Source organism: Poeciliopsis prolifica, unplaced genomic scaffold (assembly GCF_027474105.1).
Source record: "Poeciliopsis prolifica strain line A6 unplaced genomic scaffold, Auburn_PproV2 SCAFFOLD063, whole genome shotgun sequence".
In the NCBI taxonomy this organism is placed as follows: Eukaryota; Metazoa; Chordata; class Actinopteri; order Cyprinodontiformes; family Poeciliidae; genus Poeciliopsis; species Poeciliopsis prolifica.
This window is the reverse complement of record NW_026562438.1, coordinates 281,133-298,196: the sequence shown is the minus strand read 5'-3', so window position 1 is coordinate 298,196 and position 17,064 is coordinate 281,133. Positions and strand designations below refer to the sequence as shown.

The window sequence follows — 17,064 nt, the reverse complement described above, 5'->3', positions numbered from 1 at the left end:
AATTCCTCAACACAGAAGCTAAAAAGAGCCAAGAGAGAACCAGGAACCTGGACAGGGTATGAGAAACATCTGTCCAGAACTGACCAAGACTGGGCCAGCACCAGTACATATGACCCAGTGTGGCTTCAGCAGTTTTGCTTTCATCACAGTGTAGATGATATGAGATGGTTTGCTTTCGGAGAAGCGGGCTCTATGTACCACTTTGAACTGAATGAGACAATGGCGCGCACACAGAAATGTTGCAGTCACAAGTTTAAGTATAGAGACCCATATCTCATCTGGCATAGTCATGTTCAAGTCTTCTTCCCATGAGGTTTTAAATGAGAAGGTCTCTGCCATGGTCAACATTGTATCACCCTGTGTTTGGCTGGGTCACCAAACACCAAACCAACATGTAAAGGGCTGGTTTGGTGTTTGGTGACCCGGCCAAACACCGGCCCTCGAGGCCGGGTCACCTCGAGGGCCGGTGACCCGCTGGGTAGCAGGGAGAGGAGACTCTAAGATCCTATTTATGGGGCGTTTACACCAAACGCGTCCAACGCTTCAAGTTTGAAAGCTGACGCTTGACACTTTGCCCTACACCTAGTGTTTTTACGCATCAGGTGAATCTGCTTCCCATTCAGTCTATGTGGAGGCAGGTCGATGGCGCGGCAGATGAGTCAAAATCGCTCTAGCCGTTGTTTCTATTGCCAGCCTGTTTGTTGGACGCGTCAAACGCTTCAAGTCGCGCTGCGCTAGACGTATGAATCACGCTGCGCCAGACATACAAATCGCGCTGCAAGGCGCCTTTGATGCGCCTCCACATAGACTTTAAATGAAAACCAGACACGTGAAACACATTTGTTGTGAGCGCACCATTAGTTTTCTAGACACTACTGAAACACGCAAAAAGTAGTACTTTTTGTTTGTTTTTTTTTTTGGACTGTTGTAACCATTAAACAATCTCCCCTTCAGTTCAACCTTATAAGTGAATATACACTGTTGATGTTATTATAAAATAACTTGTCATTATGTAAGCATTGGCAAAACTCAATGTAATATTTATATTGAGGTGGTAGCAGTAACTAATGAGTAACTTGTAATGTAACTTAGTTACTTTCCAATTAAGTAATCAGTAAAGTAAGTTATTTTTTTGAAGAGTAATCAGTAATTCAATTAGTTACTTTTTCAAAGTAACTATGTCTCAGTTTCTTTTGACTCTGCCAAAGAAACTGAGTGAACGGCAGTAAGGGATATTTTTTTTTGTCACTGTGTAATTCTATGATCACCCAGTCAGGACGGTAAGCAAAGTTATGATAAAATATTAAACACTATGCATCTAAGGTTGGCAGTCCAATAATAAAATCAGAAATAGGAGAAGGCAGTAGTAAAATCTGACATATTTGTTTTACTACCTAGAGCAGGGGTGGGCAATCCTGGCCCTCGAGGGCCGGTGACCTGCAACTCTTGGATGTCTCCCTGGTCCAACACAACTGAATCAAACAGCTGAATCACCTCCAAAGTGCAGTCAAGTTCTCCAGAGTCCTGAAAATGACCTCATTATTTGACTCAGGTGTATTGAAGTAGGGATACATCTGAAAGTTGCAGGAGTCTGGCCCCTGAGGCCTGGAGTTGCCCTCCCCTGACCTACAGGAAAAAGCTCACATTTGGTAAAGTTCAGCTATACCCAGAAATCTGACCAATCTGGCTAAACAAATCGAGAGCAAAATGGAAAGACACAGAAAGATCGTCTGCATAAAGTGATGCCTGATGTTCCTTATCACTGCTCTGCTCTGAATGTTGGATATCTCCTCACTGGTCCTAATTGCAATGGTAAGGGCTATGGCCAAAACAAGAACGAGGGGGCTTAAAGAGCAGCGCTCATGGCTGCCAGTTTGTATTTTAAAAGGTTTTGAGGTGTGAAAATTAGTACAAACTGTAGGAGACGGCTGATGGTGCAATCATTTAATCCATGAAATGTCTTTTCCCCCAAAAGCCAAATCTACTGAGGACTACAAAAGGATAGTCAAAGAGACAACAGGCTGTTAAACAATCTTCCAACTTTAAAATATGAGGCCGACCTTTAATGAAACCTGTTTTGGCTTTTTGAAATAACTGATGGTAGAACAATTTCCAGCCTGCGACCAAGAACTCTGACTAAAATTTTGACATCTGTATTCAGGAGAAAAAAAGGTCTGCATAAGGTGCAATCCATCAGATCTTTCCCTTTTTTTGGAATAAGTGAGATACAAGCCTTATAAAATGAATGAGGGAGGGATCCTTGTTTAAAGCAATTGGTAAAGGCGGCCTAAACTGAACAGAAAGTAGGTTTGAGTATTGCTTGAAAGACTGATGGGAGACCATCTGGACCTGGCTTTTGTCAGATTGCATTGAGACTGTCGCAAGAGAGACAACCTCAATGCAAATTTGAAAACACTTGATTTGTGTTTTCCCTGGAGCCCTTCAGCAGGGTTGCTGATAGTTTATCGAGCCTGTTGCCGTGGGCATAAAATTTAGATTAGCAAAAAATGATGACACAGTTGAGTATTCCTCGCTGAAGCTTTAACAGAACAGTGTTAGTTGTAGGGCCAAACAGTCATAGGATGCTCACAGATGAATCTGTGCTTCACTGCCTTGTCTTCTGCTCTCCAGCTCTCTTTGGCTTTTCTTTGTGGCATATGCAGAGCTGCTCCCGAAGAATGGGGGACCTCTTTTGTCCAGAAGCTTTAAGACAGAAACATGAACCTCAGAACATTTGTAAAATAAAAATTGTTCAGCAGCTTATTAACATCAAACTGAAAACTGTCAGCATGCGTTGTTGTCTCAATGTAAATAAAGACACACTTGCAAAGAAACTAGACTTGTAGTAATAAGTCTTGTAGTAAAGTTTTACAAACTTGAAAACTTGGATTTTAAAGCTCTAAATGCTTTACCAAAGATCCAATCTTTTAAAGAATAATCTTGGATCTAATCGTCTTTATTTGGGTTGTGAGAAAGAAGAAAGACATGCAGCAAAGGTCAACAGGTTGGACCTCAAACCTGTGATAGCTGCGTCTATACACGGGTCGAGCGTTTACTCCAGCGCCACCTCCGCACCGTAAATGTCCTTGTTTCTACTGTTGAATCTAAAATTACTCAACTACAACAGCAACTTAGGATTTTCTCAGATGTTTTCAAGAAATGAGTAACACTACACAAATGTAACTAAACCTAATGAAACAAAAATATTTGATCCAAATTCAACATAAGGAACTACTTCCAATGATGAAGTCTAAAAATTATTCATCCCTCTGGACAGAATTCTTCATGGCAGCATGTGTTTGCAAATCAGGTCTTTTGTCTTGATCACCCCTGATTTAACCAGTGAAGGCCTTCACCAACTTAATGTTTCATTGCATGTTACAATAATGGCCTAGTCAAAGGCATTGCCATCAACAGAAGCACAAACATAGCAAAAGCCCAACTTTAAAGTTACAGGGACAGTTGCTACGCCAGGAGGAGGGTCTTAACGTTTTCACTCAACCTCATTTAGTTTCTGCTAACTGTGCTAATGGCAGAGAAACAACTTACTGTTACAGGAAAACTGCCATCAGTTGCTATGCTAACTAGCCTGAGCAATCACAGCAGGATCTGCTGATAGGCAAAAGCAGTAGCAGAGAGCAGCCACACTAGGTTGTGACTGACAGCGCTAAGACCCGCCTCCAGGCTCTGATTGGTTGTTTCCAGTTAGCACTCAGAGCAATGGGAGAAGGCAGAGGAGCCCAAATTTTTCACACCTTATTAATCTTTTTAGATACCATACTGTTAGGACATGATAGCCGTTTCAAACAAATATGAAAATGTATTTTCTATAAAAGTTACACACAGTAGCTCTAAATATGTATATTTTTGGATAATAGTTCTTACTCAAGAGCGTTCTTACGTCCATCAACCCAGAACCATCCGGCGAGTTTATGATGTAACCCTATCCAGTATCCTTGGTGTTGAGATTCGTAGGGTTTGGCATGCTTGACGATAAATTTCTGTGAACAGATTTCATTTCAGACTGTCATAAATCTCTTTTACTTCAATCAATCAATCAAGTTTATTTATACAACATACTTCAGCAACAAGGCAGTTCAAAGTGCTTTGCATCATAAAAATACAGTCATAGAACACAGTTAAAAACTGAAGCGTTACATTTTGTCAATTTTCTCTATCGTTACAAAATGGTAATCAAAATGTTGATAGTTTCTTTTATAATGTTTCAAAAGCAACTCTAAACAGCTGGCTCTTTAGATTTAAGGAACTCAGTGTTTCAGCTGTTTACAACTTTCTAGAAGTTTGTTCCAGATTTGTGGTGCATAGAAGCTGAAAGCTGCTTCTCCATATTTGGTTCTGGTTCTGGGGATGCTGAGCAGAACCAGACGACCTGAGAGGTCTGGAGGGTTGATACAGCAGCAGATGGTTCATGTGGTGCTAAACCGTTCAGTGATTCATAAACTAATATCAGTATTTTAAACTTTATTCTGAGCTGCAGGGATCCAGTGGAGGAACTGTAGAACTGGGACGATGTGCTCCATCTTCCTGGTTTTAGTCAGAACGCCAGCGGCAGCGTTCTGGATCAGCTGCAGCTGGAGGATTGATTTTGTTAGTCAGACTTATGAAGACAATGTTGCAGCAATCAATGCGACTAAAGATAAACGCATGATTGGGTTTCTCTACATCTTGTTGGGACATTAGCCCTTTAACCCTGGAGATGTTCTTCAGGTGATAGAAGGCCGACTTTATGACTGCCTTTATGTGACCCTGAAGGTTCAGGTCTGAGTCCATCACCGCTCCCAGGTTTTAGTCTGATCACTGGTTTCCAGATGTAATAGCTGAAGCTGTGCATTGACTCTACATCAGTGTTTTCCAACTCTGGTCCTCAAGGCAGACTGCCCCGCATATTTTAGATGTCTCCCTGCCTTTGTACTCCTGATTCAGGTGATTGCAGTGCAGCAAATACCTGTTAATCATTCATCAATTGAAATGAGCTGGGTTGACGCAGGGAAACTCCTGAAACACGCAGAAAGTTTTGGCACATCCTCACATTTATCTGCTCTAAGTATCTGTTCAGTGATTGGATGGGTTCAGAGTCACCTGGTGACATCAGTGAAGTCAGTAACGCTTTACCAAATCAAGTAATCAGTAATTTAGCTAAGGTACTTCTTAAGGAGTAATCAGTAATCCAGTTACTTTTTCAGGGTAACTATGCCATCACTGGCTGTGTATCATCTGCGTAGTTATGGTGGATGATCTTATTTGTTGATATAACCTGAGCTAGTGGGAGCATATGGATATTGAGCCAAGATTCATTCCTAGCATCATGTATGCGCTTCAACAAAGCAAGAATGCAGACTTTATGAAACTATCATAATTGATGCATGTAACACATAAAAGCCCATTAAAGCCAATAAAGAAGTTTTCCACATATATTGGAGTTTTGCATAGAGTTAGTATCAGACCTTGTTTGTGGTTTTTTACCTCAATTCCCAGATATTCAAGAGTTCAAATGACCTAAAAATATTTTTTGCAATTAAAGAAATCATCATGTATTAGGGCAACACCTCCTCCTCTTTGGTTTTCTATTCTCACTTAAAAAATTTAATTAGGTCGTATTGATTCAATTTATATGGGCAATTCAGTATTGTCAAGCGATCAATCTTCCAGAAACTTTCAGATTCGTTTTAAATTTCTAGAGTAGAGGTGATGTTATGTTTTACCTGCTCCTCCAGATCATCAATTATAGCCAAATATCCACTATCATGCTGACACAAGTCTCGAGACACGTTCCAGAAATTCAAAGAATGACCTCTATCTGAAAACCAGTAGCAGTGTCCCCTGAAGGAAAGCCATCCGACCCTGCAATCCAGACATTTTGGTCTCACTAGACAAGGGGAAAGAGCATAATGAAGTGAAACTTTGGTCAAATATCAAAAAGAAAAAAATACATTTCTAGAAGAAATCCATGTGGACTTATTTAATATTTTCATTATCAAAATTCCTCTAAAAAAGCTTTTAAAGGTAGAGTGCGGATCAGTATTGGAAGGTGATTAAATTAAGACATTATTCTAGTCAGAAGTGGCATACCGCAGGGTTCACTAAAAATAATATTCTCTGAAATCAAAAGTTGGCTGTTAACCTGGAGCTAATGAATCAATTTTACTGGCTCACTTTGTTGTCAGGAAAGTGACCTTCAGCACTCTACCTGTGATTATAATCTGATTATAATGGTCAGCTGTGTCTTGAAACACTTAGTTGAATATTTCAAAAATAAAATTAATAACCAAGAGTTTCAAAGGTAATCCAGAATATAATTACTATCTAGAGGACACAGCTCTGAAACTGGAAATCGTTCAAATTTCATGACGTTGTCGTAGAAGGTCTTCAGGGCATCTCTCTCTTTGCATTGATTGTCCGACTCCTTCTTTATTGCGCTCAGCTTTTCTTTCTCTTTATTCAGCTCCACTTTCTTTTCATTTAGCTCCACTTTCTCTTTATTCAGATCCGCTTTCAGTTTGTTCAGTTCCGCTTTCTTTTCATTCAGCTCCTTCGTCTCTTTGTTCAGCTGCTCCGCCTTGTTGCTCAGATTCACAGTCTCTTTGTTAGCTCCTCTTTCTTTTTGTTCACATCCGCTTTGTTTTTACTAAACTCCTGTTTCTCCTTGTTCAGACCCGCTGTCTCTTTGTTCAGATCGACTTTCTTTTTGTTCAGCTCCTGTTTCTCTTTGTCCAGCTTCGTTTTCTCTTTGCTCAGATGCACTTTCTCTTTGCCCAGCTCTTCTTTCTCTTTGTTTAGCTCCAATTGTTTTTTATTCAGATCCTTTTCCTCGTTGTTCAACTCTTCTGTCTTCCTGCTCAGCTCTGCTTTTACTTTGTCCTGGTCGCCTTTCTTTTTATTCAGTTCATCTTTTTCTTTGTCCACCTCCTTTCTCTTATTGCTCAGTTCATCTTTTTTTATGTTCAGCTCCTTTTTTTCTTTGCTTAGCTTGTCTCGGTTTGTGTTCAGTTCATCATTTTCTTTGCTCAGCTCCTTTTTTTCTTTGCTCAGTGTCTCTTTCTCTTTGTTCAGTGTCTCTTTCTCTTTGTGCAGATCATCTTTCTCTTTGTTCAGTTTGTCTTTCACTTTGCTCAGCTCCCTTTTCTCTTTACTCAGTTCGTCTTTCTCTTTGCTCAGCTCATCTGTTGTTTTTCTCAGCTCTGCTCTCTTTTTGCTCAGATCATCTTTGATTTTGTTCAGCTCCTCGATCTCTTTGATCGTTTTCTTTCTCAGCACATTTTTTTCTTGGCTCAGTTCTGCTTTCAAGTTTTTCAGCTCATCTTTCCTTTTGTTCAGCTTCTCTTCTTCTTCGTTCAGCTCCATTGTGTTTTTGCTTAGCTGTTCTTTCTTTTTGTTCAGCTCATTCTTCTCTTTGTTCCACTCCATTGTCTTTCTCTTCAGCTCATTTTCCTCTTTGCTCAGCTCTGTTGTTAAATTCTTTAGATGGTCCTCCTCTTTATTCAGGTCATTTTTATCTTTGCTCACCTTCTTTTGTCTTTGCTTAAATCATCTTTTTCTTGTTTAGTTTTTCTTTCTCTTTGCTCAGCTCTGTTTTGTCTTTGCTTAGTTTTTCTTTCTCTTTGCTCAGCTCTGCTTTGTTTTTGTTCAGCTCATCTTCCTCTTTCCTCAGCTCATTTTTCTCTTTGCTCAGTTTCTCTTTCTCTTTTCTGAGATCCACATTCTCATTGGTATTTTGGCTCAGCTCCTCTTTCTCTTTACTCAGCTCCTTTTTGTCTTTGCTCAGCTTATCTTTCTCTTTGCTCAGCTCTTCTTTCTTTTTGCTCATCTCCTCTTTCTCTTTGCTCAACTTCTCTTTCTTTTTCCTCACATCATCTCTCTCTTTGTTCAGCTTCTCTGTCTTATCTTTCAGCTTGTTTCTGTCTTGGCTCAGCTCCTCTTTGTTTGTTCACCTCCTCTTTCTCTTTGCTCAGCTCGTCTCTCTCTTTGTTAAGTTCCTCTGTTTTATTCTTCAGCTTCTCTCTGTCTTGAGAAAGCCTCTTTCGGGTAAGCCTCGTTCTTACATGGCTCAAGTCTCTGTCTCGGTTCACCTTCTCAATCTTGTTCTCCATCATTTTTCGTTCCTGAATCAGTTGCTTTTTTTCTGTTGCAAGTCTTGTGACATTTTCCTGCTGACCGGCCGTCGTCAAACTCACTATCAAAACACAAAAATTTGTTATGAAGTCAGGGAAACTGTCTGCATCAGAGAGCATTAAAATATTTCAGTTATACAGCACATTTTCAGCAACCAGGCAATTCAAAGTACTTCACGTGAATTAAAAGGAAATACAAATAAAATAACAGACCAAAGGAAAGAGCAAAAGAAAGAAAAACAAATCTAATAATGTTGATCCAAAGCATATAAACTAGATACTTTTATTCAGGGTTGCTAGATAAGTACAAGTAAATACCTCTGGCCTAATTCCTTTTCTGGGTTGGAAGAATAAAAAGTAATTTATATGGTAGTTTTTCTGGATTCTTAGTTTTGTTCTAATGTTGGAATCTTGGAAAATACAACTTTGGTTTGCTTACTTGGAAGAGTGCGCTAATAATGAAGTATGAGCATGTGTTATTCTTATGGAACTGATAACTGAGGTTTCAGTGCTAAACAGCGCTGCAATTAACGTGTGAGCACATAATAGATTGAACTGATCTTCTTTTTACTCAAAAGAAGATCAGTTTTTATATGATATGCTAGTAAGTCATCTATTTGCCCCCATATAACTCTGGAAGAATTTCAATATCCAGCATCATTAAAATGGAACATGATCTGACAGAATACTCATATAAGATTTCTGTTGATTTTACAACAGCATGGGCATCAGCAGAGCTAATGCAATGGTCAAGCCATGGCGTTGTATGCCAGCTTCACTTATCTAGGTATAGCTATCTACAGGTAGGAGGAGCTGACTGAACAATATGAAACTGTCTTCACAAAACTGATGCATATGTATGACAAATGAAGAATATTCATCAGATATATCTGCATTCATATCACCTACAACATATACAGAGGTAAAATAATGGTCATCAATAAAAGAGTTCAAGAAAGCAAGTCTATTCAAATAAATATTCATTCTGAGGACACTCATAAGGTGTCATTCACTCGTGGGCGCATCTACAGTACAGTGTCGGTTATCACCCACAGCGACAGGCTCACCAATAGTCCTGAAACAGTCTTGAGTAAATTCAATTCACGAGTAAAGCCGCATAATGAGCAGTAACACAGTTTGTTGGAACACAACGCATGCATGCCGCCACCTCCTCATTGGCGTTGGGTATTCCTGGACAAGGCATATCCACACTGCTGAATCCTACACCACCGGGCACAAATGTCGTTCCATTGCCACAACTCTGCGGTCAATGGTAGTGGTAACTTCACGCAACTTCTCCTGAACGCGGGGGTTGGCCTGGGGAATAATTAAATATTTCCATTTTATGTATTACTTGAGTCTGGATGATCTTTTATTTTGGAAATCCTCTGTAAATCCTCTATAATTTCCTGAGGGAGTCTTCCCAAGGGATCAATAAAGTCAAGTCTAAGTCTAAGTCTAAGTCTAACCAGATTGTCTCAGTTACGTCTTGTGTGCCAACATTGAGCCCAAAAGCAGCAAAATGAGTAAGAAACAGATCAGATGTCTTTGGAAAGTTTCTTTGCGAAGGGGTAAAGGCCCAGAGGAGAGAGGAGAATGGATTTATCCCAGTAGGTGATTCTCACAGTCCAAGCTGCTCTGCATGATATGGTTCGCTGATGAGGCAATGAAGCTTCAAACTGTTTCGCCTTGTATAGACCAAGCACTCCGCATAAGCAACACTTCTGGTGTCATTGTTTCACATTACTCCCCGATGGAAACAACCTCAGGGCTCCCTTTTAAAATGTTTCATATGTCATAACATCAGTTCAGCCGACAGAAAAGAAAGAAAAAAAAACTCCTTTATCCGCACAGGCAAATCATTTGTCTGAGGCACTGAGCGGAGAAATCCATGTTTTGCACCCGGAAATCACAGACATTAGTCGTTATCGTGAGTTAAAATTTTCACGAAAGTAAAATGATTGTTTTTGTGGCACATCTGTATTTTCTTTTGAAGGGATATGTAAATGTTCCCATAGTGACCAGAGTCAGAGAGCGTTAGGGCAGCGGTTGAGACAAGATGAGAGGAGTGGAGCTTGTGAGTTTTAAGTCTGATTTAAGGATTGTCGGCCGATTTTCCAAACCTCTGTGACCACAGAGACGATAAAAGTCCAACAGGTTCGATCAGTTCGTGTGTCCAGCAACAAGACAGAAGCAACACACCACACATGAACCGATTCCAGTCACTAACATCCTGATCCCTGAACAAAATCCAGTAAACCCCCCAACATACCACACGTGAATTTAGAATAATAAAACACAGATGACGATGTAGAAGCAGTAGTGACAGTCTGTGGACTCATTTTAACTCAGTGGTTCTTAACCATATTTGAGGTACCGAACCCACAAGTTTATATGTGAAGCATTCATTGAACCCTTCTTCAATGATAAATAAAATGATTTTTTTTTTTCAAAATTCAGGTCATAGGTATGCTCTTTTTTTTACTGGTGCCAGGAGTCGAGCATGAACATCACCTTGCTCAAAGAACAAAACCAACATAAAAAATATTTTGGCCCCATAAAAGTATTTCAGCCCCCCAAAAAATATTTTTTTGCTATTTTACTAATTAAAAATATATTTGGATTTTTTGAAGAATTTAAATTTTTTTAATAACTTAATTTTTTATTTTATTTGAAATTTAATTTGTTTTTTGTTGTTTTGAATCCACAAAATACTTTTTTTACTTTTGCCATCTCTATGCAGCTTCAAGAAGTGCTCCCTCAGTTTTGCCGGTGCAAGCCTACAGTTGCTCAACTTGCCGTTGCATATCATGCAGATGGGACTCTGACTCCCTTCCCATCCCATCCTGTGACACACGTGAATACGTTGTACATATTAGTTCTTTTTTTTCTCGACGTGTTTCGTATGGATTAAAATATTGAGAAAGAAACCACACTACGTACAGCTACAACAGCTGTTTACTGCGTCCACTAAATTCTCTGCAGCACTGATTGGCCAGCAATGTCACGTGATCCTCTGCAGCAAGTGATGGCCGAGCGGGGCGCGTCATCACGACCTTACACAAGTGTCTTTGTCTCTGCAGCAGAGGCTCCACCGAACACCTGAGACCGACTCATCGAACCCCTGGGATTCCATCGAACCCCTGGTTAAGGACCTGGTTAAGAACCACGGTTTTAACCGATAAAAGACGTAACAAAAAGAAAAGGCATTTGATAAAAGAGTGGGGAGCATTTGCTCTATTTGCTGCACTATAATTTGGTGGTGAGTTTTGTTTTTTGTAGTTAACATTTTTAACTAAATAAACATAACCACATATTGTAAGTGTATATTAAATACCTTTAGCTATAGTAATAAACATTTCCACATATGACCTTCGATGTCATTGTAAGATTGTCGTAAAAGGAAAATCTGAGGAAAAAAAAAAATGTGACAACACCCCGACACTGCCCCAAGCCGCAGCAAAATTGCCAATTCTCGACCGGTCTGGGTTAATCAAAAGGTTAGGGACCACTGCTTTAGGGCATAAACCTCACTATGTAAACGCTCCATCTGGCTAAGTGAGTAGGAGACATCCAGGCAGTTGAATGTCAAAGGAAACAGCTCCTCCAGGAAGTGGGAGACAAAGTGTGGTAATGATTTCCCACACTCATTCATTATTAAACTTTTAATGGCCTTTCAAGCCTTCTGATTTGTACCACTACTTAGTTCAAACATGACTCAATACATTCATAGTCAAATGTGTTTGATGCAAGCAGCACAAGCTCTTCCTGACACATAGTCTTGATTTTGAAAGCAAGAATGTTTAAAAACTCATCCTCTACTATATGCTTTCCATCAGTAGTCTTGTAGATCTGCAATCTGAGGTTTAGTTTGGGGGCGACTGGAAAAAGGAGCTCCCGAGCCAGACTCCGCACCATCCGCCATCTTGATAAAGGAAGCTACTTAAAACCTATTCTGTTGAAATGAAACTCACTGTAGATGATGTTTGCAGTCATTGCGACACAAAGAAACCCCAAACACACCGAGAACACAGAATAGAGCCTGAGTGTTGATGATTTCGTGTCTTCTTTAGCTGAAAAAACAAACAATGGAATCGATAGGTTATTGATTAATCAATCAATAAGGTTTATTTGTACAGCACATTTCAGCAACAAGGATGTTCAAAGTGCTTTACACCATGAAAGCGGAAATCCATCATAAATACATAGTGCTGTCACCAGTTGTGAAACCAGAAGACAGAGGTCTACCCCTGGGATCAGCCGATCCATGTCTGAGGAAGACCAGCGCCTGACTGAGGACCAGACTGAGGCGCGCAAACACCGGTGCAGCCTGTGGCACTGCCTGCTACTCCTTGACTTATTTCATAAGTAAATTAATCAAAAAGGCTGAAAATGTCTTTTGTTTGGTTGTCATCTTGAATTGTTGCTGAAATGTGCTATACAACTAAACTTGACTTGCAGAGAAATTTCTCAGATGAGACTAGAAAACTAAAGCTTCAGGTTTACATGCGACATAAAAACATCTCCTGATACAGCACGTTAAGAAAGTATAACTTCTTTCAGAGGGAATAAAAATGTATGAAATACTTTTGGGTAATATTGTTAGTTTTTAATCCTATTGAAACATAAAATATGTATAGTCACTTACATTTAAGAGGATGTTTGGCATTTCTGACACTGACTGTAGCAGAGTCCTCGTCGTCGCTGTAGTCCTCCATCCTTCACAGGAAAAATAAATTTAGATATTATAAAATGTCCAACAGCTGCTTGAGTGACCTCAGCTGTAGCTCATGGAAAGCAGGCAGGTTCTTCTTCCTATTTTGAAAAGTCATCAGGGTGTGACGCAGCATCTCTATCACTGCTCTGGGGGTTATTTCTTCACTCAGTTTTGGAAAACAAGTCTGCTTCTGGAGCAAACCTTTCATGCCAAGAAGTTCAAGAAGCTAGCTCTCACTCTGTCTCATAAACATTTCTGCAATTCTCTGTCCTTGGTTATAAAATAAATCTATTCACTCCATAAAGGTTTACACTCTGAATATTATATGTTTTACAATTTTTGCTCTTCCAGAAGATACTTTAATAAATAGACCACAGGTACTCAATTAGTGATCAGACCAGATATAAAACATTAACTTTGTCCTGCCAGCATAAAAACAAAAAAAGAAATGACTATGTGATTATTGGTATAGAACACAGGTGTCACATTCCAGTCATCAACTTTTAGATGTACCTCTGCTGCACCACACTTGAATAGGATTATTTGATCATTAGAAAGGCTCTTGACAACTTATCTACACTAGAAAGAAGTAATTAAGCCATTTGATTCCAGTGTTTTGTACCTGTAGCATATCTAAAAACTGCAGGGCAGCAGCCCTTGAGGACTGGAGTTTGACACCCCTCATGTAGAAGGAGAAATATTTCAGTGTTGGAAAATATATAAAGACATGACAACGCCTAAACTTTTCGATTAAAAATAACTGATTCTCTTCCCACTCTGCATGCTGTTCACTGATGTTCCTGAAAACATTTATTTTTCTTTTTAAAAAAGAAAAACTACGTTTGCCGTGCAGTCCAGGAAGCCGGTGTGTGTTAGAGTCACAGCAGCAAAACAGAAAAAGCCAAATAACTTTGCACAGTTTTTTTTTCTCCAGTGAGTTGAGCAGACGTAGCCAAGTGATGATAGAGTTAAACAACAACAGGATAATAATACTTTGTTATCTATATTCAGAGGTGAGTAGTACTAGATACACTTACTTATACGAGTACTTTTACTGCACTGTACTTTACATTCACTTGAGTAATATTATGAACTATTGATGACCTTGAGCAGATTGATTCTGCATCGATACAAAAAGACTTCAGGTTGGAAACATTCGTTTCTTAGGTTTCTGTAATGTATGAGCTAGTGTTTATGCAAATGTGAGTATAATTACAAAGCATTTTATACATGACAATGTTTGCATCATTATTTATTTAGTATTAATAAACAAGGTTATTTTATTTGAAAGGTCACATAAACGTTTATCTGTGTTTACTAATTGAAAACCTTGTTTACTCTGCAGCATTCCTCCCACTGAGCATCTCTCTTGAAATCCCAGAAGAATCCCAATCAGGCTCTAAAAATCAGCTCAACTCTCTTCTTCTGTTGCCTCAGAAAAATGACAACGCGTTTAAAGTTATGAAGCAGTACATGGAGTCGGACGTCTGGCCGGAACCAGTGAGGCATAGACTACATCCTGCTTTAACCCACAGAAGCGGCCTTAATGACAAACCCTACTGGAAACAGCAATGGGCCTCACTGGTTCCTAAATAGATGGAGAATAAATCAATCTGGGAGCTGATTGTCGCTCTGACCGTGATTTATACAGACCGGAAGTGCGTCCAATCAGCATGTGGACTGAAGGTTTTAGGGCTGCGCTGGGCACAAAGGATAAACCCACTAGCAACAGCTTTAATTTGGGGTTATACATAAGCCACGGCTTTTACTATTTAATATTGATACAATAGTGTAACTGTTTCTATGGCAACGGGTCTGCATTGCGTAGCAAACACAGGGACCGAGAAAATGAACGAGTGGTTTGGAGATGTTCTTCAACGGTTTTTCTGCGTTATCTTCCCTTTGCTGTGGCGAACGGCCCAAATTAATGATAGCTTCATCTCCAGGTTTCATTTTGTTAACGGAATTGTTTTGAAGCGGAAGGTAAACGTTTTTTTTTTTGTTGTTGTTTGTTTTTTTTGTTGTCCAGCGTTGTGCGCATGCCTAAATTAAACAATCATAAAACCTGTTTATAGTAACGGTAGTTAGCATTTAAGCTAGCGGAGAAAAAGTTACCTCTAACACAAAGAAATGTCTTAAAATAGAATCTTTGTCAATAAAACACTGTCCTGGACTTAAAGACACTTTTAAAATTAATATATATCGCTTACTTGTGCATTTAACCCACCTGTGAAAACAGAAATCAGAGTCTTCAGTAATGGCTTTGCTGCGAGGCTGACTTCTTCTTCGATGGTTATTGGCGGTTGGCTAACGACGGTCATGGTGCATTACCGCCACCGACTGGTATAAAATGTGAAACAGAATATCACTAAAATTTTATATCTGTTCATTCAATTTAGTGAAACATTATCTAATAACTTTTACTTTTCGTGTTATGACTAAATAAGTCAATCAAATCCAGTTCAAGTGTAATTGTTTTAAAATTTTGAATCAATTGTTATTTTTCTAAATGATGGAACATGTTCTATTGTCTCATCATCCCCTCTGTGTTCACTGAAACAAAGAGTGCTGAGTGGCCCAGTTTACCCAAATCTGAGGAGACAAGTAATTTTTTCTTCTTCTCCTCCTTCTCCATTTTCTTCTCATTTCTCTAGTTTTCTATTGGATTTTAGAGAAGCAACATTCTTTCCTTTACAATTTTTATTTCTGTTTTATTAAAATGAAAAACAAAATTTACAAATTTAGCTGCCTCCTTTGCGGCCCCATCTGTCATTTTATTCCCTTACAATAATGATTTGGTTCCCCTCTTTTTGTAATTCAAAGTGTTTGTAATCAGTTAAGACAAAATTTGTGTAATAATTTATAAAACTCTGTCCTTTTTGTCATCCTCATACCAATTCATAACCTCAAGAATACCCAAATATAGTTTCCAATTTCCATTGGAAGCTGTTATAAACAAAGCAAAATTACTGGAGTTTCAAAACTGTAACTGTCACCCTGGGTTTTTGAACATTACCTTAAAATCTTAAGTAAAATAAAAATGTATCAAATAAAACTTTTTTCTCAGATGTTCTGCTTAATCAAGGATCTATGAGACCACTGAAAGTTTCCTTAGATTTATCTCTATTTTGGTTATAAATAAAATATTTACTGTTTCTACAAAGTTTAAAAATAAGAAAAAATCACTACATGTATTCACTGTAGGTTGGACAATGAAGTGATGTCACATGTGCAAAGCGCTTCATGAAACCCATCAAACACACTAAGACCAGTCATTCCCAGTCACTCTGTCTATTAACAAACCCAAAAATAAAGCAACTTTATTCTCAGTAATTCAAGGTATATTTTCACATCAGTTGATCTTTACTTTCCAGATAGTCCATCTTTTCAAGAACATCACCCAGAAGCATTAGTTAATTATTTTACAGCTTCTCAAAAGATTCAAATTTGACCTGTTTAAGTAATTTCTTTGTTTCTTCCACTAACATTTGGGATAAAGATATTTGTTAACTATGACTTTGGAGTTTTCCAATTTTGTTTTGAGGACAATCATTACAAGTTTTGAGAAGAAAAACATGAAGTCCTGCTGTCACACTGAAAATTGTGCTCTTGGACTATGATAGAAAATTCTCCCCCAGTTGTTCTGCTGACCAATTATACTGTTTTTTATTTTATTTTTGCTAAGTCGGCAGTTATCTGGCCTCTTATGTAGGCTTTAAGCTCACTTCACACTGCACAATGTTTTGCCCCGATTTCTTTGCGATAATTGTAACCAATCATCCTGAACTGTGTGGTGTGTTACGGCTGATCGGGTCCAGTCGGTAGAACGTTGGGACTGCTCCGATCTAAAATCAGGAATATTCAACATCTTGGCCTTGGCCCGATGATCACAGTGTGTGTGGTGTCCCCCGACTGGGAGCGAGAACGCAGCCTGTTGAATGTGACAGGTAACCAGAAAGAAAAAAACACTGAAAAATGATAACTTTTGGCACAGAGTACATCTGATTTAGAAGCGCATTCTAACATTTGGTTGAAATGGCATGTTTAATTTCAGTCTGCAGTGATAACACAACAGAGAAACATATAGAAAATGTGTTAATCTGTTTCGAGCCTACACAGAAGGGCAAATAGAGAAAATATAGGTGCAGAAGTTCATTGAACTGTGAAAACCGAAGTGCACAAATATTGCGCATGCAGCTCCAGGAGCGGCAGAGCTGA

At 39.0% G+C, this 17,064-nt stretch overlaps 1 protein-coding gene across 1 annotated transcript; it reads right to left on the bottom strand.

The window, feature by feature from the left end:
- Nucleotides 1-2,524: 2,524 nt before the first annotated feature.
- Nucleotides 2,525-7,872, bottom strand: LOC129379996 (uncharacterized). The gene is made up of 5 exons (XM_055060962.1): nucleotides 7,868-7,872; nucleotides 6,322-7,534; nucleotides 5,724-5,887; nucleotides 3,886-4,001; nucleotides 2,525-2,703 (listed from the first exon to the last, which is right to left on the bottom strand). Exons 1-2 carry the CDS (start codon nucleotides 7,870-7,872, stop codon nucleotides 6,592-6,594), a joined length of 948 nt encoding a protein of 315 aa, XP_054916937.1. The 3' UTR covers nucleotides 2,525-2,703; nucleotides 3,886-4,001; nucleotides 5,724-5,887; nucleotides 6,322-6,591.
- Nucleotides 7,873-17,064: the final 9,192 nt, after the last annotated feature.